Here is a 25,286-nt window from a genome sequence, read left to right on the forward strand (position 1 = left end):
GTCCCCTTGGTCAGAGCACTCTCTGCAGGCAAGCTCTCCTCTTGCAAGACATGTGTCCAGAAGTCTGGAGCTCTGATCCTCCTTCTGAGTCCTGGGGTCAGAGCCCTCCCTGTAGGCTGACTCTCCCTGCATGATCCAGAGGACCGGTGATCTCAAGGACCTGTGGTGTGGAGAGTCCTCCGAGTGCTCAGCTGTCTCCACTGGGGTTCAGAAGAGAGATGGTGGGAGTGGTCCTGAATGGACCGGAACCCAATTCTTGGTGGGCAGTGTTCCTTTGTCCCTGTTCTTGCTGGCACAAGCCCCTGCTGGATTCTCTGGAGTTGACTGTGTTCCATTCACTGTGATCCCGAGGACCTGTGGTGTCGAGAGTTCTCCAGAGCACTCAGCTGCCTCTGCTAGGGTTCCAACATATTGGTCTTTAATATTTAATCTTCCTCAGCCTTTCCAATGCTGTTGTAATGGATTTTGGTTAAAGAGCTAACTTCATTAACCATTCTTGAGGCAAAAGAAAGAACTAGAAATAAAATTGTGACAATAGCCTAGCAAAACCCAGGAACTTAGTGAAGACATTTAGACATGATTTATCTCTGCTGTAAATAACATTTATGTAGAGGCAGGGATGACTGTTTTTCTTCTGAAATCATCAAATGGTTGTCTTCCTGGAATTTTGAATTTAAGTTCAGGGTCTTGAATTATGAAGTCATTCCTTTAACACAACATTTAATTTTTATGTCAAATGGAACATATTTTCTCGTGTAAATTTTTGTTTAATATTCTTATGATTCCTGGGCATAAGTACTGGACCTTCGGTGCTAGTGGTCATCTCTTATAACAATGGCTAACCTGTAATTGCCAAGCACAAAAGAAACTCTCAGATTGACTCACTCTTGTTACCCCATAGACAGAGATCTTAATCTTAGCTGGAATTATTACTCCAAAGACATAGGATAAAGCTGATAGCAGAGAAGGTCACATATTGTGCCTCAAAATGTTCTCAATCATGAATACCCATTTATAAATGCTCCCTTTTTTTTCTTTTTAGATTCCCAAGTGTAAAGCTAAGGAGCTCACCAAAATAGCTATAGATGCTGGTTTCCGTCATTTTGATTCTGCTTCTGTCTATAATACTGAAGATCATGTAGGAGAGGCCATCAGAAGCAAGATTGCTGATGGCACTGTAAGGAGAGAAGATATATTTTATACTTCAAAGGTACTGCTTACATAATTAATCCGTGAATGAACAATAATGTTTGAAGAGATATTGACATGATTGGATCAGTAATTGTTAGTGAATTGTATTTTCTTATCTATTTTTAACTCACATGCATTTGTGTATTAAATATAATATTAAGTCACAGAGAGTGGTTTTCTCATTATCAATGTCATTAGATTCATGAATTTAATGCCTTTCATTGCTCCATCTTAGTTCATAGCAATATGATGTAAACTGGACTATGGGAAAGAACAGTCTTACTTATATCTCCTGGATAACATTTTAATAGTTTTCAACACTGAATATTTTAGATACTTTCATTAGTAAGAGAAAATAGGATAAGACTTTCAATTTTAAGTAAGGAATAACTACTCCTATTTATATTATATGTAATATAAAACAAAACATTGAAAGTATCTCCCATAGTTACACAAATTAAATATAATACAAGGCAGAGAGTAAGAGAGATAGGAATCCAAGATTGACATTTGACATACATAAGTGCCTACTGCATAAGCAAAACATCACACATATGTGGACACTCACCAAACTAACTCTTCCATATTGAATTGACTGGGTAAGAACATTAGATGAGACACATCCTTTACATTTTCAATCCAAGGAAATATAGTATTGATGAAAAAAACATTATTATTACATGATTAAAATGTTGTATACTGAGTAATTTCAAAGACTAGTTCATAATAAAGAGATATTTGCATGGTTAGATCAGATTAAAGGACATTTGGGTAGAAGTATAATATTCCCCTGTGCACATCAATTTCCAATCAGTAGGAAAAATATCTTTATATTATCTGAAGCAAATGACTAATTATTAGAATTTATTAATTCAATTTGAATTCCATCTTTAATTGCAGCTTTGGTGTACTAGCCATCGCCCAGAACTGGTGAGATCTTCCTTGGAACGGTCACTGCAAAAACTTCAGTTGGACTATGTGGACCTGTATCTCATTCATTACCCAATGGCCCTGAAAGTGTGTTGCCTGAAATTCCAGAAATATTTCATATAGAGTATAGTTTGGAATTATAATGTCTTATAATATGGCAGCTATAGTTTCTATGCATCTCAAATACACATCCTGCTGAGGCTCAGAGATCATAATAGAGGAGGGGAAAGAATGATTTTATGGTCCAGGAGAGTAGAAAGTTTGTTGTGAGATTACATCTTCTAGAGATATCAAAGAAGCTATACCCATGAAATTTCACCAATGTGTTTATCAGAGAAGAGCTGAGAAAAGTCCAATAGACATGTTAATGCGGAAGGGGAAGGTCTCATGGGGCCTGATATTAGACAAAAACAACAACAACAACAAAAAACAAGCATACAAAAACAAACTCAAAAAATATCTATAGACAACTAAGGAATGGTGAAAGCAAGTTAGATACTCTTCTCAGGAAAGAGACCTCATATTGTTTATCCACCAAGCGGTCAACTATGAATAATCATAAAAGCCGACAAGCACATTTCATAATGACACAGAGATAAACTACTTATAAAAACATGATATATATTTCATATATATATATATATATATATATATATATATATATATATATATATATATGAAAATTGAATCCTACCACTGAAGGGTGTTTCATATAACTCAACATTCAAAATACATGACAAATATTATTGCATTAAATATGATATCCATTTATCTTATGGAGATTTAATTTTCAGTTCTTCATTTATCTAGAAGCATTGCTATTGGTTGGAATAGGCATTTGCTGAGAGGTTACTTTAACATTTGTTTCTATTCCAGCCAGGAGAAGAAAATGTTCCAGTAGATGAACATGGAAAATTAATATTTGACATAGTAGATCTCTGTGCTACCTGGGAGGTAAGTACTAGAATCACAGATCACAGGAGTAGTGTATACAGAGGAAAAAGTCAGGTCACAATTTCATTTATAAGAGTAGAGTGTACCTTCTGTCATAAAAACTGAAGCTATTTCCAAGGGCTGAGGTCACATTCATGGCTTTATGTAGTAGAAATCTAAGAAGTACTCAACTCTAGAAAGTATTTTGTGTGTATATTTTCCTTCCCAGGCCATGGAGAAGTGTAAGGATGCAGGACTAACCAAGTCCATTGGGGTGTCTAACTTTAACTACAGACAGTTGGAGATGATTCTGAATAAGCCTGGGCTCAAGCACAAGCCGGTATGCAACCAGGTGAGGATCCTCAGCCTCTTCTTGTTCATTCTGTGTCCTTTCTTGCCATTGGTTGATAGATATTCTGCTAGCATTCACCTTAGCTTTGTGGTATAGCACAAGCCAATAGCAGAGTGTTTGTGGATAGGGCATTTATGATACTTGATTTTGTGTTGATTGACATTTTTACTTGAAAATATTGGTGGATCCTTTTCTTGATAGACTTTAGAAAAGTAAGGATGATCAAAGTAGACTGTGGTCAATAATCACACTCTAAATGGGAAAGTGAACTTATATTCAATGTATTAAGAATGGACAATGATTAACAGGGGGACAAAAGTCTAAGCAACAATAACTAGAAAAGTTTGAGAAAGTGTGAAATTACCTGGAATCAAGGATGCTCTGTCAATAACAGATGATGGGTTTCTCTCGTCTCATATGTCTTGTTGATTATGGACCACAACTTAAGCAATACTAAAAATTAAGTAAAGCAGACTACAATTCTCATCCAGGTTAGAGGGTAGAACTTTAATTTTTGTTGTGGTATTATTTTGCGTATGTAAAACTAAACTCAGAAACTTTGAACAACACTTCAGTGGACTTTGTTTCTGGCCATGGTTCAATACATTCTCCTAGTTCATGGAATCAAATGAGTTATGAAACAGTTTCTTTGTATCCATGGCTCCATTCTTTCAGGTATTAATAATGACATTCATTAGGAAAGTAAAAGTCAGATATGAGAAAGGAGGTTATATACTAAAACTTCTCCTAGTAATGATGATACATACTCTTTTACAGTTGGATTTGCATTGTGGGAATATACAGATTTTATAACATTCCATTCTATATGGTTTTTCTCTTACATATGTACTTATAGTGTACATATAATGTGTGTTGATATATATGTGGAGGCCTAAGGTTGATATCATAAGTAATCTTCTGGAGCTTGTTCCAACCCAAGCAGCAGAACTTGGCAGCTTTGGCCACATGGCTCTGGCTGTAAATCCTAGAACAGAAGGTATTACTGGGGCAATTGATGCTAGTTAGCTGGAGCTAAAAATTTTGTGGTGATTAAGAAGAGACTAGCATCACTGAGTTGAAATTTTATGAAAGGTGTTTATGAGAGTACAAAGAAGGCGTGTTCCAGAGGTAGCAAATATTGTACTTCCTGCTGCAGGTATACTTGGCAACGTGTAAGAGTCACCCAGGTGGTACTTGTAAAGGCTTAAGAGGGTTGTGAAGAGCAGCTGAGGCTTGACATTGTGAGAGGCCATTGGTGAAGATGAAGCCTCAGTTGTAGTTGATGGCCTAGGAATGAAGGGGTTATGCAAAGAAGTTGAGGCTTGGCACCATGAAGAGGGTCTACGATAGGCTATTGGTGAAGCCTAGTCACAGCTGAAGACCCCAGTGTACTGTTGATGTCAGTGTCATGGATGATCACCATGAACAGCAGCTGCAGTGCAGTGAATTAACCTGAGCTTAGAGTACTACAGAGGGCAGAGTTGAAGAAGTGACACCAGCCTGTTGAAGGAACCCAGATAATCTGTGTGAACACCAGACAGTGAAATAAGAATGTGTAATATTGAAGTTGCCTTGGAGACCCCAACATGTATGAGATGCTGGATCCATGAGCTATCTGCTGAGGTAAGTTGTTAATAGGGAGTAGAACCAACCCAGGAGATATTTTTTGACTTTAACAAAGATGAAAAAGGAGTTGGAGACCTGAAGATGGGTTTCAAATCAAACATGGAGATGCAGAGTTTGGAATTTGCCCAGCTGATTTCTTGGCTTGCTTTGTGGATTATAGTTAAGTTATTGGATGAATCTCAAAAGAAACTTTGAAGTTTGGACTTTTAACATTGTTGAGACTGCTATAGACTATAGGGACTTTGGAAGTTGAACTAAATGTACTTTGCAGTATACTATGTTTAGGTATGATTCCCATAAACTCATTTGTTTAAAGAAACCTATAGGGTACAGGGAGGAGAATGCTATGGTTTCTATATGCTTGTCCCAGGGAGTGGCACTGTTAGAAGGTATGTCCTTGTTGGAGTAGCTGTGTCACTGGGGGTGTGGGCTTTAAGACCATCATCATAGCTGCCTAGAAACCAGTATTCTGCTAGCAGCCTTCAGATGAAGATGTAAGTAGAACTCTCAGCTCCTGCACTAAGCCTGCCTGGATGCTGCTATGTTCCTGCCTTCATGATAATGGACTGAACCTCTGAACTTATAAGCCAGCCCCAGTGAAATATTATCTTTATAAGAGTTGAGATGGTCATGGTGTTGGTTCAAGAAGGAAAATCCAAACTAAGAAAAATATCCAATATTTTCTTTTAAACACTTAAAAATTGTACATGTTCTTTTTAAAGTTTATATATGTTCCATAGTCAAAACCCCTACCCCCATCCTTTATTCTTTCATTCTCAAGTCAGTCCTAATCTCTTTCTACTTCTTAGGAACCCCTATTTTTATTTCTATGTTAATGATCTTGTGCTATTAATTAATGTTTCTTGCATCAGAATGGGTAGGAAGCTCCATACTTAACTTTTGGTGTAGTTATATTTAACTCACACTTTGTTGTATAGGCTTTCCTAATGTAGTTTATTATATTTTGACATGTTCTTTATATCAATGTGCGCTTTCATGTAATATAATATCTTTCTTCGTTCATCTGCAGGTAGAATGCCATCTTTATCTCAACCAAATGAAACTTCTGGATTTCTGCAAATCAAAAGATATTGTATTGGTTGCCTATGGTGTTCTGGGAACACAACGATATGAAGGATGGTAATGGGTTCATTAAAATTAATTACAAATTAATAATTGTTGTTAGCATACTCTTAGTCTTGAAATTCTGTAGGGGGTGTTTCTGATGTTAAGGTCCTGTTTGCCAATTGGCTGTTGATCTGTAAGTAAAGAAAACCATGGGCCTATTGCTGGGGGGAAGGTACAGTGAGAACTTCCAGGTCCTGAGAGGAAAAGGTGAGATGGAAAGGAGTAGAAAGTCATTTACCATGTTTTGGAGAGAGGAGAACCAGGCAACCATGTGAGATCTCAAAAAGAGCTTGGCCACACAGGCCACTCCTGCCAGTGGACGGTTAGGGGAGCTGAAATTTAGAGCAGGTTGGAGAGACTGAGATAATAAATTGATATGGGCATGCTTTTCTAGGCTGGAGATAATAGCGCTCAGCAATTGATCCAAAAAGGCAATTTGAAATTGAACAACTGTGTTTGAATCTTTTATCCATGGATTCAAGGGAAGCTGAGAGGGACTTGTAGTATCACCACTTCCCAAAGCAAAGTGAGATAGAGTGTAAAACTGCACACTACACAAGTCAAAGTCTTAAACTCACTCAGGTGATTTGGAAGCAGAGAGAATTTGAATTTTAGAAAAAAATACAAGTTTACAATGGTGTTACACATGTCCAGGTACACACTTGAGGAAATCCATTCTCTAGGGCCACCTTTGTGATTATTTGAAACTTCTTTACATGCTAGAGCCTGAGATATCTAACCTCCCTACATTTCATTCCAGGGTAGACCAGAACTCCCCTGTTCTCTTGGATGAACCAGTTCTTGGTTCCATGGCGAAAAAATACAATCAAACTCCAGCCTTGATTGCCCTTCGCTATCAGTTACAGCGTGGGATTGTGGTCCTCAACACAAGTCTCAAAGAGGAGCGGATCAAAGAGAACATTCAGGTAATGAGTGAGATTGTGGGCTTCCAAATTGTACATACCAATTCACCATGTGGACTTCCTTGGCAACTCAGAAGCTTGCATGTGTGGCTTCCTTCTACCTTACTTTCCCATTCTTGTGTCTTATATACATCTGAAGGTTTATGTGCTGTTCTGTGACAGCACCACAGTTTTGCTGCAATATATGATCAGAATTGGACTGAAGACAGATTCTAGTCTCAGCATTGCATTTAAAATGCTCTTAGTAACCCTAAGTGAATGAAATAACACTTTTTCTTCTGAAATGAAGCACCTGGAGTAGATAATTTTCAGTCTACAAATGATTTTGTCTATTTAAAAAATAATTATTTATCTATATCCCCAAAGTTCCCTCACTTCCTCCCCTAGACAGACTCCCTCACCTCATCCTTCCTTGTCTTCACCAGTTGAAAAGGGTGGGCCTCCCCAATTCTCTCCCAACCCTGGTGCATCAAGTCTCTGCAGGATTTGATGCATCCTCTCCTGCTGAGTTATGACAAGGCAGCTCTTGTACATATGTGCTAAGGGCGTCCATCCAGCCTGTTTATGCTCATCCAGCCTGTGAGGACTCTATGCCCCCATATCAGGGAATGCCAAGTCCAGGAATTGGAGTGGGTGGGTTGGTGAGCAAGGGGGGGGGATGGGGGATTTTCCAAGGGGAAACTAGGAAAGGGGATAAAATTTGAAATGTAAATAAAGAAAATATCTAATAAATATTAAGAAAATCCATCAATGTAATTCACTATATAAAGAAAGAAAAATAACAAAAACACACATGTGATTATCTCATTAGATGCTAAAAATCCTTTGACAAAATCTAACACCCCTTCATGTTAAAAGTCTTGGAGAGACCAAGGATTCAAGGCACATACCTAAATTTAATAAAAGCAATGCCAAAAATACAGTAGGCCAATAGCCAACATAAAATTAAATGGAAAGAAATTTGAACAATCCCAGTAAAATCAGACAAGACAAGGTTGCCCACTCTCTCCCTATTTACTGAGTATTGTATTTGAAGTTCTAGCTAGATCAATAAAACAACAAATGGAGATGAATGGGATAAAGTTTGGAAAGGAAGAAGTCAGGCTATCTTTATTTGAACATGATATGATAGTATACATAATTGACTCCAAAAACTATCAGAGGACTCCAACAACTGATTAAAAAAAAAAAAAAAACTTCAGCAAATTGGCTGCATAAAAAATTAACTCAAAGAAACCAATGGACATCCTTTATACAAATGATAAATGTACTGAGAAATGAATTAGGGAAATAACACCCATCATAATAGCCACAAATAACATAAAATATCTTGTAAGTCTAACCAAGCAAGGCAAAGACCTGTATGACAAGAATAAAGCCCACAAAGAAAGAAATTAAGAAGACAGTAGAAAATAGAAAGATCTCCCATGCTCATGGATNGGCAGGATTAATATAGTCAAAATGGTCATCTTACCAAAATCATTATACACATTCAATGCAATCCCCATCAAAATTTCAAACACAATATTTTCATAGACGTTGACAGAGCAATTCTTAATTTCATATGGAAAACCAAAACACCTAGAATAGCCCAAGTAATCCTAACAATAAAAGATTTCCTGGAGATATCCCCATCCCTGATCTCAAGCCAGAATACAGAGCAATAGTAATAAAAACTGCATGGTGTTGGTACAAAAGCATGCAGGAAGACTCCTGGAACAGACTTGAAGACCCAGGAATAAACCCGTACACCCACAGACACTTAATTTCCACAAAGCCAAACCCCTACAATGGAAAAAAGAAGTCATCTTCAACAAATTGTGCTGGTCTAACTATATGTCTGCATAAAGAAGAATACAAATAGATCCATACTTATCACCAAGTGGATCAAGGACCTCAACATGAAACCAGATACACTAAATCTAATAGAAGAGAAAGTGGGAAAAATCCTTGAATGCATTGGTACTAAAGACAATTTCCTGAAGAGAACACGAATAGCTATTTTGTAATTTTTTTACAAACATTTATTTTAACACTTAGGTATTTAAACACATTAAATTTAATTTTATGTCAAGTATCTACAAACCCTGTAGTGAGTAATTTTTTAAATAAGAGGATTTTTTTTACACCACTAATATTTGTATGAGTTAATGAAAACAACCCCTTTCCATGTTTGGACTCTCATATTTAAAATATTTATGCAACTAGTTGTTCTGTGGCTAGAATTTTTTTCTGCCTTGTCTGACCTCAGAGGGGTTATTCTGTGCTTGGATGAGTTCTTTCATTTCTGTTGTGAGGTCCCTCTGTTCCAAGATTGAATCATTTGCACAGAAGTCTCAATATGTAAATTTGCAAAATATTTCCTATCTGTGTTGTAGGTTTTTGAATTCCAGCTGAGTTCAGAGGATATGAAAATTCTTGATAGCCTGAACAGAAATATGCGATATATATCTCCTACAATGTAAGTGACTTTAATAACATGTTTACTTTATTTATTTTCAGGAGGAATGCTTTTAAAGTTATCTCAATAAATGTAAATCAGTTAGAGGTAATCAGAGCCCAGAATCAGAAAAAGAAATGTCTAGAATTCTTTCTAGTCTGTTCTGAGTTCTGGCCTTATTCACAGAAGCAGGGTGAGAAGACCAAGGGTTACCTTTATCTGTTGTTCCTGAAGGTCTATATTGTTTTGGGGAGCAAACTAGGTAAGCCCACATCAGTGCTGAATTTCCATATTCCATGTGATGGTCTGAATCTGTATGTCTTGTGAATATGCACTGTAGACATTTCAAGGAAACTTCCATGTCAATATCATGTCATCATGTCCTTTTCTCCAGCACTTGCTTAAAGCCTGATATTCCTAAACGTATGATTCCCCCAACCTTGTAGTCTATGTCATTATCTGCATATAAAGTTGTTCACTATAATCAGGAAACTCAATGGTTTTAATAGTTTGAAAAACTTCACTTCTTTCCTGATGTGATTTTTGTTCAGAAACTAAATGATCAGGTCAGAGACCTGCTTGCTTGATGTGTTTGATAGCACATTCAGTACTGTAGCTTTTCTGAATTTTAAAGAGGTAAATGTAGAGTCCTAAGAAATTATTGGGAAGACATTGAAGACCCAGGGTTATGTTGAAAGATGTCTCAATCCAGTAAAGCACCTGCTGGGAAATGTGATTAAAGCCTGGGTGCAATAGTGTTCTCTTGTCATTTACGTGTTCTGAAGGTGAAAACATGCAGATCCCCCAGGCTTGCAGGTCAGCCATCCTATGCTAAATGTGAGTACAAAGTCAGTGAGAGACCCTGCCTCAAAAGAGGCAAATGCATTCTTGAGGATTACACCTAAGTGTTTCTATGTCCTCTACATTCATGTGCATACTTGTATATATGCATCTACAATCAGAAATAAACACACATATACAAGGTCATATACAAGGACACACACATGCATTTTTTTAGATAGAATACTGTGAAGAAACATTCCCACTGCTGTAGATTATTTAAAGCCCAAAGAAGCTGTGTTTTTAATTCTATATATAAAGCAATAGAATTCAAGACAAGACATATTATAAATGAGAGAAAGCAGTAGGAAAATTAATTCAAAATGAAAATATGATAATATATAAAATTATAAGCATAACGCAAAATAGCATGGGATAAAATTGTCTAGTATGGTTTTGTTCTTAACTGTATAAAGAAAAATCAATAAAGATGAACAAATTACATAAAGACAGAGCTATTATTCATGATATGATCCTCAGAGAATAATCTTTTAACTCCTTTTAACTTGTGTGACTTGTTATTGTAACTAATTGAATGTGAGATTTTTGTTGTGAACAAATATTTTTTTCTATTTCTGAATCAAAACAACTACATTTTATTTGGCAAGCAGTTAATGAGTGATAATTTTGAAATTGACACTAAATGTCAGTGTAGAAGACATTAAATATGAGACTTAAATATAAAGTCTCTACTTTAGAAAATGAAATGTTACATTACAAATCGACTAAACACACAAAAATTAGACAGTGCATATCCCCAAATACTAGTGTATATGTAATACGGTATTATCCCATCAGATACTTTTATTTCATAATTATTTAGAACGTATTAATTGGAAATTTAACATACACATTTTTGACTGATTATACGGTATTAGTATGACAATGGACTTCGTATTTTCATTTAGTTTTAAAATATTTTTCATCTATTTTCTTCTAATTGAAAATAGATTTGTTTATCATATAATATATCCTGACTACAGTTTCCCCTCTCTATACTCCTCCCAGTTCTTCCCCAACAACTCCCTTCCCCTCCAGGTCCACTCCCTCTATGTCTCACACTAGAAAAAATAGGTTTCTAAGAGACAGCAACCCATCATCTCAAATTAGATTATAAGAAAAAGTAAGGTATCTTTATCTTGCTTTCCAAAATAGAATATGATAAGATAAAGATCAAACATCACATTGAGGTGGGACAAGGCAACCCAACAGAAAGAAAAGAACCCCAAGAAGAGCAGGCACAAGTCAGAGAACCACTCATTCACACATTCTGAGCTGAAATGAGCCAGATTATTCAATGATCTTTTTATAGTCCTTGGACTTAATGATAAACTAAGACATNATAAAAATAAATGCAGCTTAAAACAAAAGAAATTAAATATCAGTAACTATATATTCCCAAATATTTTTAATTTGTTACATTTATTTATTTGTATATAGGTGTATATGTATGTGAGTATGTGCATGTCATGGAGATCAGATGACTACTTGCCACTGATGCTTCTCTCCTAATACATAGGTCCCAGGAATAAAACTCAAATCATCAATTTTTAGGTAGAGCCTTACCCAACTGAGCCATCTCACAATTTTCAAATTAGTACTTCATTTCTCGTGTAGAACAATGTTTGCTTTCCTTGATGATTTTTAACATAAAGGATTAACTATCTCTTTATTTAAAAAAGTACTTTTAAATTTATTATTTAAATGTTTTTAATTATATGGGTTTGACCTATATGTATGTCTGTGCGCCATATGCATTCCAGGAGCCATATAGGCCAGTAGAGGGTATAGTATATCATCGCCTGGAACTGCAGTTACTGATGGTTGTGAGCCACCATGTAGGTATTGTGAATAGCACCTGGGTCCCCTGGAAGAGCAGTCAATGCTTGTAAATATTGAGACATCTCTCCAGCTTATCTTTGCTTTTTTATTTTATAGTTTTGTCTTGTTTTTTGTTTGTTTGTTTGTCTTTTGCTAGATACATGTTTGAACATTTGAATCTTTATTTTCTATATGTTGAGTAATAGGGAAAAGAGGGTAATAATGACCTGAATCATTTATCTATTGTTTTCCTTTCAAGTAGAAAGAAATGTGATTGAAAGTTAAAAAAAAAAAAAAAAAAAGATTATGTGCCTTAGGAATAGAAAATTTTATACTTTCACACCAAAAACATCTAATCAGCTTCATAGAAATCATTCCTTGTAGATACAGAATAACCCAGTGCATTATGTATACATTCTTTGTTCTTGCAGTTTCAAGGGCCACCCTAATTGGCCATTTTTGGATGAATACTAATATGTGAGGATGTCTCCTGAAAGGCCTATGGAAGGGACACTGCTCAGCTGCTGCCATCTACAGACTTGCCAATTCTCTGTAGCATCTGAGAACTTTCTGTTGCTACTCTTCAGCTAACAAAAAAAAAAAAAAAAAAAAATCATACTACTCTGAAAACAAATAAAAGACACATTTTTTTTTCAGCACTTAACAAGGACACTGTACTGTTTTAATGCTTTGTTTTCCTCTGACTCATGACGACCCCAAATTAATTTGCCTAGAGTTTGTGTTTAGAGGATGGTAGAAGGTATCAGTCACTCTATGAACAGTTCTTCCACTATGATGGATAGTATTTTCAACCTTTGAGGATAAAAGTTAGCAGGTATTTATTAATCTAGGTTTCTTCAGCTCACGGATGGAAAATGTGTAGTAAGGAAGATTGAAGAGGGTGAACAATAAACCCAGAACTACATTAAGCATTTTAGGCATAGAAGTTCTAATATTTACAAGAATGAGATTTAGTTCACAAGTGTCAGGGTAGGATTAGAGGTGAATCCACTTGCAGAGTTCATGAGGTTAAAATAACAAACATAACATTCCTGGAGATAACTTTTTTATTTACTTATTTTCATATATATCACATCACCACTGCAGTTTGGCTCTATATTTTCTACTCCCTCTGTCGGCTCTCCTCACTCTCAGATCCACTGACCCTCCATTTCCCTTCAGAAAAGAGCAGGCTTGCCAGGAATATGATCCAAACATGATATATCATATTAGAATAAGACTAGGTGACCTAGTAGGAGGAAACAGAGCTCAAAAGAGTCCCAAACCACTGTTAGGAATATCACAAAAGCACCAAGCTGCACAATCATGAAATATATGCAGAGGCCCTAGCTCAGACCAATACAGTATTCCAATTGTTGCTTCAGTTTCTGTGTGTGGGCCTTGATCAGTTGATTTGGGGGGGGGGTATGGTTCTTCAGGGTCCCCAATTCCTCTGGCTACTACAATCATTCCTACCCCTCTTCCACAAGGCTTCCCAACCTCCACTTAGTGTTTGGCTGTAGGTTTCTGCAACTGCTCCCATCAGTTGCTGAATGAAACCTCTCTGATAGTGATTATGCTAGACTATGGTCTATGAGTATAGCAGAATATCATTAAGAATCATTTCACTGCCATTTTTAAACAAGCCAGTCATGTTTTTTTCTATATTGGGTTTCTGGATTACCCATCCTCTGGTTCCTGGACATCTAGGCAGTGTCAAATGTGAGCCCTCTCTTGTGGAGTTAGTCTTAAGTTGGACAAGCCATTGGTTGGATACTCCCACAACTTCTGTACCACATTTACTTGAGCACATCTTCCAGGCAGCACAAATTGTCGGTCAAAGAATTTGTGGCTGGGTTGATGTGAAAATCACTACAAAATCTGTTCTGATTTCCCTTACCAGGGAGATCCATGCATCTCCCCCTTAAGCCCTCCTTGTTACTTAGCCTATCTGGGTCTGTGGATTATAGAATGTTTATCTTTTATTTAATAGGTATAACTACTTATAACTGAATACATATGTTTGTGTTTTTGAGTATCCCACTTTGAATGATTGCTTTCTAGTTCCATCTGCTTGCCTGCAAATTTCATGATGTTATTTAAAAAAACTAAAATAGCATTGATGTATGTGTCACATTTTCTTTATTCATTTTTTTTTGTCAACGGACATCTAGGTTGTTTACAGTTTCTGGATATAATTAATAACAGTGCTATGAACATAGTTGAGCAAGTGTCTTTGTGGTAGGATGGGGGATGTCCTTTGGGTATATGCCTGAGTCTTGTACACCTGGGTCTTGAGGTAGACCAATTTCTAATTTTCTGAGGAACTGTCATATTGATTTCCAAAGTGGTTGTACAAATTTGCACTTCCACTAGCCATGGAGGAGCATTACCCTTGATCCACATCCTCACCAGTGTGAGTTGCCACTTGAGTTTTTGGTCTTAGCCATTCTGATAGTTATAAGATGGCATCTCTAAGTAGTTTTGATTTGCATTTCCCTAATGGCTAAGGATACTGAACATTTATTTAAGTGTTTCTATGCTATTTGATATTCTGATGAATATTTTCTGCTTACATCTGTATCCCATTTTTCGCATTTTTCTATTTTATTCACTTTATATCCTGATCATAGCCCCCTTCCTCCCTCCTTGCATTCGCACACTTACAAATAATTCCCTTATTGTCCCCTCCCCTTCTCCTCAGAAATGGGAACCTGCCCCTTGGGTACCACCCCACCCTGGGACATCTAATCTCAGTAGGATTAATCACATCCTCTTCCACTAAGGCCCAACCAGACAGTCCAGGTAGAGGGAAGAGGGTCCAATGACAAAGAACAGAGACCAAGATGGCCCCTGTTGCACTTGTTAGGGGACCCACATGAAGACCAAGTTGCACATTTGCTACAAATGTGTAGGTGGTTTAGGTCCAACTCCTGAAAATTCCATGCTTGGTGGACCAGGCTTTGTGAAACCACATGGTCCCAAGTTAGTTGACTTTGTGGGTCACTCTGTGGTGTCCTTGACCCCTTTGACTTGCTCATTTCTATACCCTATTCTTCCTCAAGACCTCCTGAGCTCCTCCTGATATTTGACTGTGGGTTCCTGCATCTGTCTCCATCTGCTGCTGGATTAAGCTTCTCAGGAAACAGTTATGCTAGGTTGCTGTCTTCAAGTGTAGTAAAGTATAATTAATATCTCTCATGGGATGTGTCTCATGTTGGGGCAGTTGTTGGTTGAATGTTCCCCCAGTCTCAATTCTATTTTTATCCCTGCACAAGATAGGTAAGACATATTTTGCGTTGAAAGTCTTGTGGGTGGATTGATGCTCCCCTCCCTGTTTTGTCTTGTTTTGTTTTGTTTCTGTTGAGACTGTTTTATGTATGAGTGTGATGGCTACTCTTGGTGTTCAGTCTGACTGTATCTGGAATGAACTACAGTTCAAAAATGTAGGGCATACCTATGACCCAGATCTCAGAAAGATGACATGCTTTGGTTCTGAATCTTGAGGCTGGAAGACACAAGGTTTCGAATCAGATCTCGAGAAGGGATGACATGCCTATATTTTAGATCTTGAGGCACACCTTTAATCTGGGCCATACTTTCTGCCTGGAGGCATATATAAGGACAATGGAAGAAGGAAGAATTTCTTTGTTTTTTGGTTGCTTGCACTTACTTTGACACATATCCATTGGAGCCTTTTTTGGAACTGAGAAACTACTAGATTCTGAGATGTTCTGCTAATGCAAGCACATGAAAGGACAGGTGATGAAGGGTTTTCTGCTTACAACATACATGTATTGGTCTACCTCACATTGTGTAGTTGAGCAGCATTTGTTGGGACTCCATAGAGAGAAATACACCAAAAAAACATCTGGTGGTGTGCTGTAGTTTCTTGCTATTTCCTTGGACTCAGGCTGATTGGCAGAGTGATGTCAACTGAGACAGATGCACAAGCACATGAGGAGGACATGTGATGTTTGGAGGGTATAAATAGGACTTGAAGGACAGTGGCAGAGGCTGAGCTAAGCTTGCTTATAAAGCTAGTTGTGGAACACTTGTGGGAATCTCTGCTTTGCTGAGAGAGGCACAGTCTAGAACTTCACCTTGGCACCCTTTGATCTGTATCTGTTTCAGCTAATTGTTCCTTCACAAGTCTGCCTTAGATTTTTATGTGTCCTCTTCAGCTAAATGTTTCTTCATGTGTTTGCGTTGGCATAACACCATCCAACTAACTTTCCAAAGAATCCTTAAGTTTTCACTTCATATGGATCTTTGATTGCTTACTTGTGTGTTTTCAGGTAGCTTTCTCCTCTATACAGAATTCAGGATCCCAGCATAGGGAATGATAACACTCACAGTGGACTATTTCATCCTAAATCAATTAACAATAAAGACAGTCTCCCACAGGCCAGCCTGATGTTTATGTATATAAAGTCATTCATATAAAATCATTGAGAGATAAATTCCAGGTGATTTTAGGTTGTGTCAAGTTGACACAAATTACAACTAACTAGGAGAACTTATATCCCACAAATCTATATGTAGTATTCTGAAGCCTTGGACAAAAACTGGAATCTCTAGTCAGCTCACCCATTGATTTGGTGGACAGCCTGGTAGACATCACCTTTTTTCTGTTCAATGAGGAACCTGTGCCTTTTTAAAAACAGTACTTTTTTTTTTTTTTTTTTTTTTTTTGAGGGTTGATCTCAGGCTTCAGGCACATTGCTTTGGTTCTCTTTTATTTCAAAATCTGAAGCTGAAAAGGAGGGAGTTAAATAGACCCAACTTCAGAGGATTGTCACAAAAATTAACTGAAGCCATTATGACATGGGATTGCCCACTATGCTTGAACAGCATCTTGGATATAGTTGAGTGCTAAATGTTTGTGGACTGAAAACAAAGCAGAAGTTTCTGCCTTTGTTGACTAAAGACTTTGTATACTATTTCCTGACATTCCTAAAAGCTCTCTGAGGTGCTTTGGTGAGGTTGTTGGGTAAGAGAGACAGCACAGTCGGAAACTAAGATGGCTGAAAGGTTAAGCTCCAAGTCTATCTAGCTCCAGAGCCTGGGCCATCCCTACTGTGCTTTCTCTCCTTCCTTGGTAGAGGCCATTGGACACCAACCCAGAAAATTACTGTTGAGTACCAGCTGTATGCCAGCCTCATGTTTGGGGTTGCCAGGATGAGGGCTGAGGAGCAACTCATGGATATTAATTATACTAATTTCTCAAATCTTACATATCCCCTGCCCTCATCGAACTGTCACAAGTTCATTTGCCAGCAACTGACCTGAGGTCAGGGCTAGGTGACAGATTTTGGGGAAGTCTGAGGATGCTTTGAAGATGATTACCTTCCACTTAGCCTTTGGAAGCCCGTTCTGACGACTAACCCCGCAAAGCAAAATAACCCCAATTGCTTCTCGCATGAGACGAAAGGAAGGAGATACTTAAAAATCACCGAAGTGGATGCTCACAGTCATCCAATAGACAGAGCACAGGGTCCCCAATGAAGGAGCTAGAGAAAGTTCCCAAGGAGCTGAAGGGGTTTGCAGACCCATAGGAGGAACAACAATATGAACTAACCAGTAACCCCAGAGCTCCCTGGGAATAACCCACGGCTCTAGCTGCATATGTAGCAGAGGATGGCCTAGTAGGTCATCAATGGAAGGACGCTTCACACCATATGCTTCCCTAGCAAAGAAGGGGGTATTTAGATTTTCATGGGGTAGACATGGCTGTGGTCTGAAAGAAATGTTTATGTATGTTTCTTAAAATGATTAGTTTGAAAGCATGTTCTCAAGGGATTGGGGCTCCCACATTTTCTTTAATCCAACCAACAGTTGGCTAGGGAAGAACGGTGATACTTTACATTCTCATAATACATACAGGAACAAGTTCTGGACCATCAGTTTTACGGTATTCCATCCTCATTCGCATGGCAGTAGGGTAGGTAGTAATGAGTCACACAGAAGTTTTTAAGTAAGAAAAATTAAAAACACATTTTGTCTGAGCTGGGGGGTCTCAGCTTGATAGCCTTTTCTTCTCTTAAATAACAGGAAAAATTTGCAGAGTACACAATCAGCCTCAGGATGGTGGTTAATGAAACCAACTCATGGATATTAATTATACTAATTTCTCAAATCTTACATATTATTCAAACACTTCTGTCAAGCAGGTTTTCTTAAGATGTGAAGGTAATTTTAATTCGCGAGCAATTAGCATTTCATTTCCGAAAATAGAAGCCAGAAAGGCTAGGACTAACTGACATCAATTATAATATTCTTTGTGCTCAGTTGTCTAACCCTAACAACTTGGAAGCAGCCACAGCCCCCTTGGTTCTTCCCTTTCTCATCCCTAGGTCTTTATTTTTGTCTGAACTGGTCCTGTTCTAGGCAGGATTTCCTTTTTCCGACTCTGTTGTCATTCTTGGCTGTGTCTGTGTCTGGTGCTGTGGTCACACAGGGACCATACAGCCTTACAGAGGTGGATCAGAGCTTGGTGATCTGATTCTGCTGAGCAGAAATGATGGCGAGTGAAGCCGTTTTCAGTACTCTATGTGGAAAGGATAGTCTTGGTGATTTTCAGTTCTGGAAAAATGGAATCACAAATTAAAGAGAGAAAAAAAAAGAACAGGCATTTTTAAAGAAAACATTTCAAGTGGAAAAGTTGTGCCTCTCTAGTATACAAATGTCATTGTCTTTATACCCTGGCCCAGCCTTAGACAGGAAAGAGTCACAATATAGCTTAATTAAGATTGAATTATAAGAGTAAATACCTATTCAGGAACCAATCCTCCTGCTAGCTTATAATTCCCTTTCTCTTTAAAAGGAAGTGAAGGAGATGGACTTACGTGGGGAATGTGGCCAAACGGAGGTTCTTGTCCAGGCTGAGGAGTTCCTCCATATCTTTTTCAGTTAATTCAAAATCAAATACCTAGAAGCAAAATCAGGTAGGTGATCACAGGGACGCAAAGTGAACTCCACTTAGCTGTCACCCATCTTCCCTCTGCACCAAGATGTGAAAGAAGTTCTTCATTAGACACCTAGGACTTCCCCTGAAGCATAAATCAACCTCCCAAAATGCATGATTTTTATCCCTTAACTGACACTGGCTTAGCCCCAAGAGACCTTGGAAAGATGACATTGTTTTTATCTTATGGGGATGTCCAACACAGGGGAAGAGTTAGAAAAGAAGGGTTTCTTTTACTGATCTTTTTCTTCCTCTTAAAAAGAAAAAGCATTGTTCTTTGTACCTCACCAACTAGATAACCAGCTGGTACTGACTCTAGTGCAAAAAAATCACACACAGGAACTTTTTGAGGAACTTCAAGTAGAATTCTTAACTCTCTGTCCTTTGCTCCTCTGACACACTTGAGGACTATGATCAACGTCTCCAATAACAACAGTATCTCACAGTCATCACTGCCCACTGTGGCTGAGGGTCTATATCCAAGAGAGTGAACCAAAGAATACCCAGGAGCTTTGTCGTGCCCTAAGTGGTGGAAGCTAGGAAGGTACCAGTCCTCTGTCTGGTCAAACCAGCTACAGCCTCATAGTAGTTAGGACTTGAAGAAAGGCAGCCTCAGTGCCGGAGTCATTTGGATCAAGTGCGAGAAGTAAACAGTACTAGAAGAGACACTAAAATCAAGGCTGGCATCACTTTGGTCTGGCCATACTGAACAGGTACTCTGAGCTGTCACAGAGCAAAGACCTGGGACTTGTATTGAAAGCCTCTGACCTACTTGGAGGACAAGCTCACAGTCTACTATCCTCGATAACTTTTTTCTGGTCAAGCTCATGCACACAACTCCTGCTCCTTTAGATCTCACTAGTACCCTCTAAAAGCTTCTCATACAATGACACTATTCTCTGTCCCTGGCATCAGGTTCTGTTTCTGCTGTGAGTCTTGGTTGAGTTTTAAAAGACTGTCTTCATATTTTGTACATGTTCTAGCTAAGTAAGATGTCCAGTGCATTAACTAACTATTAAAATGTCACTAGGAGCAAGTGAAGCACCTAACAACCAGAGCTACTGCTCTCAAGAGATCCGTGGGTATACCCCATATGGCCCAGACTGGCTACATGTTCACCAACTCTGTATTCCTTCCTTCCAAGTACCTACTGGGCATAGATAGCTTCTGTTGAGGTTCGGTATGGCACAATGACATCCACCCCTAGGAGAGTTGGTGGGAAGGGGGCATGAAATAGTAAGGGCCTGTCCAGACTCTACATGAAAGGTTGACCAGCAACACAGTTTACAGAAGAATACACCTCTCCCAAGTAAAGGCCATAAAGGTCCTGGGGGGGGGGTTGTACGTTCATTAGGGAAGTTAGTTAAGCCTCACTAAGTCAGGATCTGCATAGTTCTAATCAGGAAATGCCTACCTGGATGTTCTCTCTAATCCGACTTGGGGTGACAGATTTGGGAATCACTATCAACTTCCTTTGGATCTGAAATCGAATCAAAATCTGTAGAAAAGAAAGTTTCATGCAGCAATAAAACAAATGGAATCAAAGCTAAGGCAGTAAAATATTTCTATTTCATTGTATGGTAAGACCTAAAAAAGTCCCTTTCATCTCAAAGTCCTTCAAGGATCAAACTAACATGCTTTGTCAATCTATCTCTAAGGAAGGCCATCAGCCCAAGAAGATCAGAGGACTCAGCCACCCCATTCACTAGACCCACTGAGCATGTGTCCAATTCCCCAGATGACCCGGGCATTTGGACAAGGTTGACTTTAATCACTGGTCATGTATACAGTTAGTGGGGCAGAGTGTATCTTGACTGCTGACATCTGAGGAACTGACATTTGGCTTGACTGGATGTGGACATGGAACCAACTAATTATGGCTCCAAATTGGAAAGTTCAACTCACCCAGGCTCAGGTCTGCGGGGGAAAGGTCATGGAGAAGTGTGATCCTAGCACATGGCAGTTCTTCCCACATACCTGAGCAGGAGATTTCCCATGCTTCTTTGCAATCTTTCGAATGACAATATCATCCATCAAGTGAACCCCACCTCTAGATAGACAGAGCAGAGTGTGCTGTGTCAGGTGGTTGAACAACACACATGCTGAAAATAATTACTCTTCTCTAAAATGAAAAATTTACTAGATTTTAATTTATTTCATTTACTTATTATTATTTTTTTGAAGTAACTCACTTAGTAGTCCTGCACTGACTGCTTCAAACCCAGTCCCTGTGCCTCTATCTCGCCTGAGATTACTGGCGGGTGTCAATAGGCCCGGGGAAGATTTACTATTTTCTTTTAGTAACAACTTTCTGTACAAGAGATTTTTAAGACTATGATAGATAGTATCCATCAACAATCTATCCAGGCATGGGTCCTAGTGACTAAAGTTAGCAGTTTTATTTTATTTTAGACAGGGCATCATGTCTGGCTCTGAGCTTGATATGTAGCCTGAGAATGACTTTGAACTTCTGATCTTTCTGACTCCTCTCCAAAATGCTTTGTTTACGGATGTGTACTACCATAGCTGTTTACACAGCACTAGGGACTGTACCCAGCAAAACATCTTTTTAAGTGGCTAGCAGACTTCCAGCATGGACCTAGTCATAGTACTCAATGTGTCAAGAAAGATTCACACCAAGCAGGTCTTGTCTTGCCATTAATCCTCACTACCACAGCCCGTCTACCCCAAGGCTCAGCTGTCAAGTACACCCCAGACTTCTAGGAGCTCCACAGCTGTTATCACTTTTAAATGTGCATACACTATATCTCATAAAATAAACAGAGGCAAAAAAGTGAAGCAAGTCCAGCCTTCTCTGGCTTCCTAATGGTTTCCTGGAACAGAATATGAGGCTCAGAACAGACTGAAAAGGTTTCTGCATTTTAAGTAACTTCAGTGACAGACAGCGCAAAGCTCCTTGGTATATTTGGTAGAGCAAGAGATGCTATGACATGAGCAGTGCACCAAATACAAAGGGGACTTGTGGAACATTCCTGCAGGGCATTATCTGAAAGGGTCAGGATGTGTGGCCTTGTGGAACTAGGTACAGCCTTATAGGAGAAAGTGCGTCACTAGGGGTGGCTTTGAGTTTTAAGAAGCTCAAGTCGGGCCCGGGGGGTCGCTCTTTCCTGCTATCTTTGGATCACTGGTCCAGCACCATGTCTGCCTGCCTGCCATCAAGCTTCCTGTTATGACAATAACGGACTAATAAACCTCTGAACTGTCAGCCAGCCCCAATGAAATGTTTTGTTTTTTCTTTATAAAGGTTGCCGTGGTCACAGTGTCTCTTCACAGCAATAGGAACCCAAACTACGGCCCCCAGGGAGTTGGCCAACTCAAGAAAAACAAAATGACAGAGTTTTAGTAAAAAGAACAGTATATACAGTTGCCATGACTAGAAAGAATATTCTATCTCCGCGAACACAAGCAGTTCCATGCGATGCATGGACTGAAGGTTTTCAGGGTTGGGGAAAGAATGACCAGAGGAGAGTGGAGCTGACTCAGCTCTATCACACAGGCTCAGGTGGGAGATTTGCATATGCATGTGCAATGAGATCACTTTGGCTTGCAGCTGAGCAACACAAAGGAACAGGTGTATCCTATAGGAGGTATGGGGCTAAGAACCTTAAGGGATCTGCACTCCATTAAGGTAGAGAGGATGGCAACATAGACCAGAAAACAGACTCTGGGTTCTACTAGTATACTATGTTATCAATAACATATATTGATCTTTGTGTTGGATTGGAGTTGGGGTATGGGAAACAGATGGTTTCCACAGTTCTGGCTCAGGGGGCTCAGTAGAGAATGGAACAAAACTCAGGTTCAGGGAAATAAGATTTGCTACTTTAGCATTATCTGAAGACATGTTTTGGGACGCATCTTGAAATTACAGGGTAGTAGCTGAATGATGAACTACCAGGGAGATCAGCAAAGGGTTCACTTCAGGCTGTGTCTGTCCAGATTAAAACTCGTCAGTTTGAGAAACAGATCCCTACATTCACCCTGGAGCCTGAGAGGTGTGGGCACCCTTTTCCTAATCCTCTATACATTCTTAGTGAAGCTCCTCCAACACTCAAATGTCTGTTAGCATCCAGATTAGCACAGTCCTTACCCTGAGCCACCGAGGGGACGGTAAGCGGTCACAGACACATTTCTTTTATGACAAAAATCAATCAGGTTCTTTTGATTAAGATAGGGGTGGCATTCAATCTAAAAAACAGAAGCAGAGAGTATCAAAATATTTCAAACAAGTAGCATTCTAGGAAAGCACTGAAGAGAAAACTTACTTGACATCCTCACCATCAATATCTACATACAAAGGCTCCTCTTACGCCCTGGATGTCTCTACCTATAAAGGAGTAAATTGGTCTCTGCCGTTTCCAGGATGCTAAATGGTATAAGTGGCCCTGAGCCCTCAGACTCTCAGACCCCTATGTCATGCAGATATTCCAACATCACCTGCTCAGTGTGGCTTTCTTCATCACACAGGAAACAGCCTGGACACTGTGAATTCAGTCCCTCCTCCCCTGCCCTCAAAGTCTCCACAGCAGTACTTACATTATTACCCAGCACCTCACACATTTAGTTTGTGTATTGGCTCTCTTTTGTCACCAGGATTTGAGTTTCAAACACAAGCCTTGATAGCAACATTTCTGCCTTCTCCATTTACTCCTGCACAATTCCAGATTATAAACAGACTTACAATTGATTCTCAATCAGAGAAAACTGGAGAGAAATATGGGCAGTCCCTTTGCCAGTAAGATCAACTTCCAGGGAAGTCTAGTTTGAAGGTTTGTTGATCTCACTTGCACATGAAATTTTCTAATTCTGTCCATTCGACAAATACTAATTGAAACAATTTCAGACACTGTTCTCAGTTTGGGGCTACACCTAAAACCAAATTCAGACAAAAATCTCTGTGGTCATTACACGTGATTCTTGGACGAAAATTTTAGCCAGAAAACATAGAAACTATATGAGGTTTTGGGTATAGTGTGTGCTGTAGCAGAGTGTGAAGGGCTGGTGGGAGGGGAAGATTTATTTCTGCATGTTGCCCACTTGGGTGAAGGGAGTGTTACACCTTACAGGTCTTCTGTTGGGAGTGCGTATGGGCTAGGTGAGTGAAACACAAGGGCTGCTTTCCTCTAATGAGAGTGAAGGGTTTTTGAGGACCCTGCTCTTCTGAACACATTAGTTATCTGCCTCCAAAACCATGCCAAGAATAGAGATCTGTGTCATACTCTATCCACCCATGGCATCACCTAACCACATGGGATATAAAGAAAGACACTTGCCCACCAGGCAAGTCATTTCTGCCTGTTACCCCATAACAATTCTAACAGCTACTACAGGTAAATGCATGTGACATGTCTCATCCATCTGTACACGAGGAAAAAACAACCCTGAGTAAGACTTCTGACCATCTACCAACTCACCTGGTTAGTTATGGGCCTGACTCTCAAACCAGGCTTATCCAAAAGCCTCTCAAGCTGTTCATGGTTAAAGTTGGACACCCCGATATTCTTCACCAGACCCTCAAACACCAGGTCCTCCATGGCCTGAAGAGAAAGAAATGTGCAGAACATACCAGTTGTCTAGGTCCCTGATAAGCCACACCCCTTTGTGACTTGCCATGGAGTCTCAATACTTTAAAAGCATTTGACTTAAAGTTATAAAGCCCTGTGGACAATATTATCTCTACCAGCGCTGTCTCAAGGTTCCATGAAATAATTCACACAAAGGACATAGCCAAGGCTGGATCTCAGCAACTGTCAGCATACTTTGTCTGTTCGTACTCCTGTACTCTGATACAGTCTACAGCTGCCCATGGAGGTGTGTGTGTGTGTGTGTGTGTGTGTGTGTGTGTGTGCCCGTGAAGTGCTCCTCTCCATGGCTGTCTCGATTTGCTGACTTTTCTGTACTCTTAGATTTTCATATTGAGCTTGGTGATGGGTTGGGGCTCTCACTTCCCACTCTTGCATCACACATCTTAAGAAATGTGGATGGCTCAGTGGGTAAGAGCACCCGACTGCTCTTCTGAAGGTCTGGAGTTCAAATCCCAGCAACCACATGGTGGCTCATAACCATCCATAACAAGATCTGACGCCCTCTTCTGGAGTGTCTGAAGACAGCTAC

At 39.1% G+C, this 25,286-nt stretch overlaps 2 protein-coding genes across 2 annotated transcripts in view; one reads left to right on the forward strand and one right to left on the reverse strand.

Annotated features, from left to right (window-relative positions):
* The window catches only part of LOC110333790 (aldo-keto reductase family 1 member C21), a 21,894-nt gene extending 9,046 nt beyond the window's left edge, over nucleotides 1-12,848 (forward strand). The window contains exons 3-10 of the mRNA XM_021215505.2: nucleotides 1,043-1,210; nucleotides 2,092-2,208; nucleotides 2,998-3,075; nucleotides 3,284-3,406; nucleotides 6,063-6,172; nucleotides 6,921-7,086; nucleotides 9,462-9,544; nucleotides 12,616-12,848. Of these exons, the coding sequence (XP_021071164.1) occupies nucleotides 1,043-1,210; nucleotides 2,092-2,208; nucleotides 2,998-3,075; nucleotides 3,284-3,406; nucleotides 6,063-6,172; nucleotides 6,921-7,086; nucleotides 9,462-9,544; nucleotides 12,616-12,658 (888 nt within the window). The 3' untranslated portion in view covers nucleotides 12,659-12,848. The remainder of the gene's footprint in view (nucleotides 1-1,042; nucleotides 1,211-2,091; nucleotides 2,209-2,997; nucleotides 3,076-3,283; nucleotides 3,407-6,062; nucleotides 6,173-6,920; nucleotides 7,087-9,461; nucleotides 9,545-12,615) is intronic.
* A 5,515-nt stretch (nucleotides 12,849-18,363) lies between these two features.
* Akr1e2 (aldo-keto reductase family 1 member E2) overlaps nucleotides 18,364-25,286 on the reverse strand; it is a 15,624-nt gene continuing 8,701 nt past the window's right edge. The window contains exons 5-10 of the mRNA XM_021215649.2: nucleotides 24,587-24,709; nucleotides 23,263-23,360; nucleotides 21,129-21,201; nucleotides 20,566-20,649; nucleotides 19,033-19,115; nucleotides 18,364-18,769 (exon numbers count right to left, since the gene is read on the reverse strand). Of these exons, the coding sequence (XP_021071308.1) occupies nucleotides 18,727-18,769; nucleotides 19,033-19,115; nucleotides 20,566-20,649; nucleotides 21,129-21,201; nucleotides 23,263-23,360; nucleotides 24,587-24,709 (504 nt within the window). The 3' untranslated portion in view covers nucleotides 18,364-18,726. The remainder of the gene's footprint in view (nucleotides 18,770-19,032; nucleotides 19,116-20,565; nucleotides 20,650-21,128; nucleotides 21,202-23,262; nucleotides 23,361-24,586; nucleotides 24,710-25,286) is intronic.

This window comes from Mus pahari, chromosome 16 (assembly GCF_900095145.1).
Source record: "Mus pahari chromosome 16, PAHARI_EIJ_v1.1, whole genome shotgun sequence".
Lineage (NCBI taxonomy): Eukaryota > Metazoa > Chordata > Mammalia > Rodentia > Muridae > Mus > Mus pahari.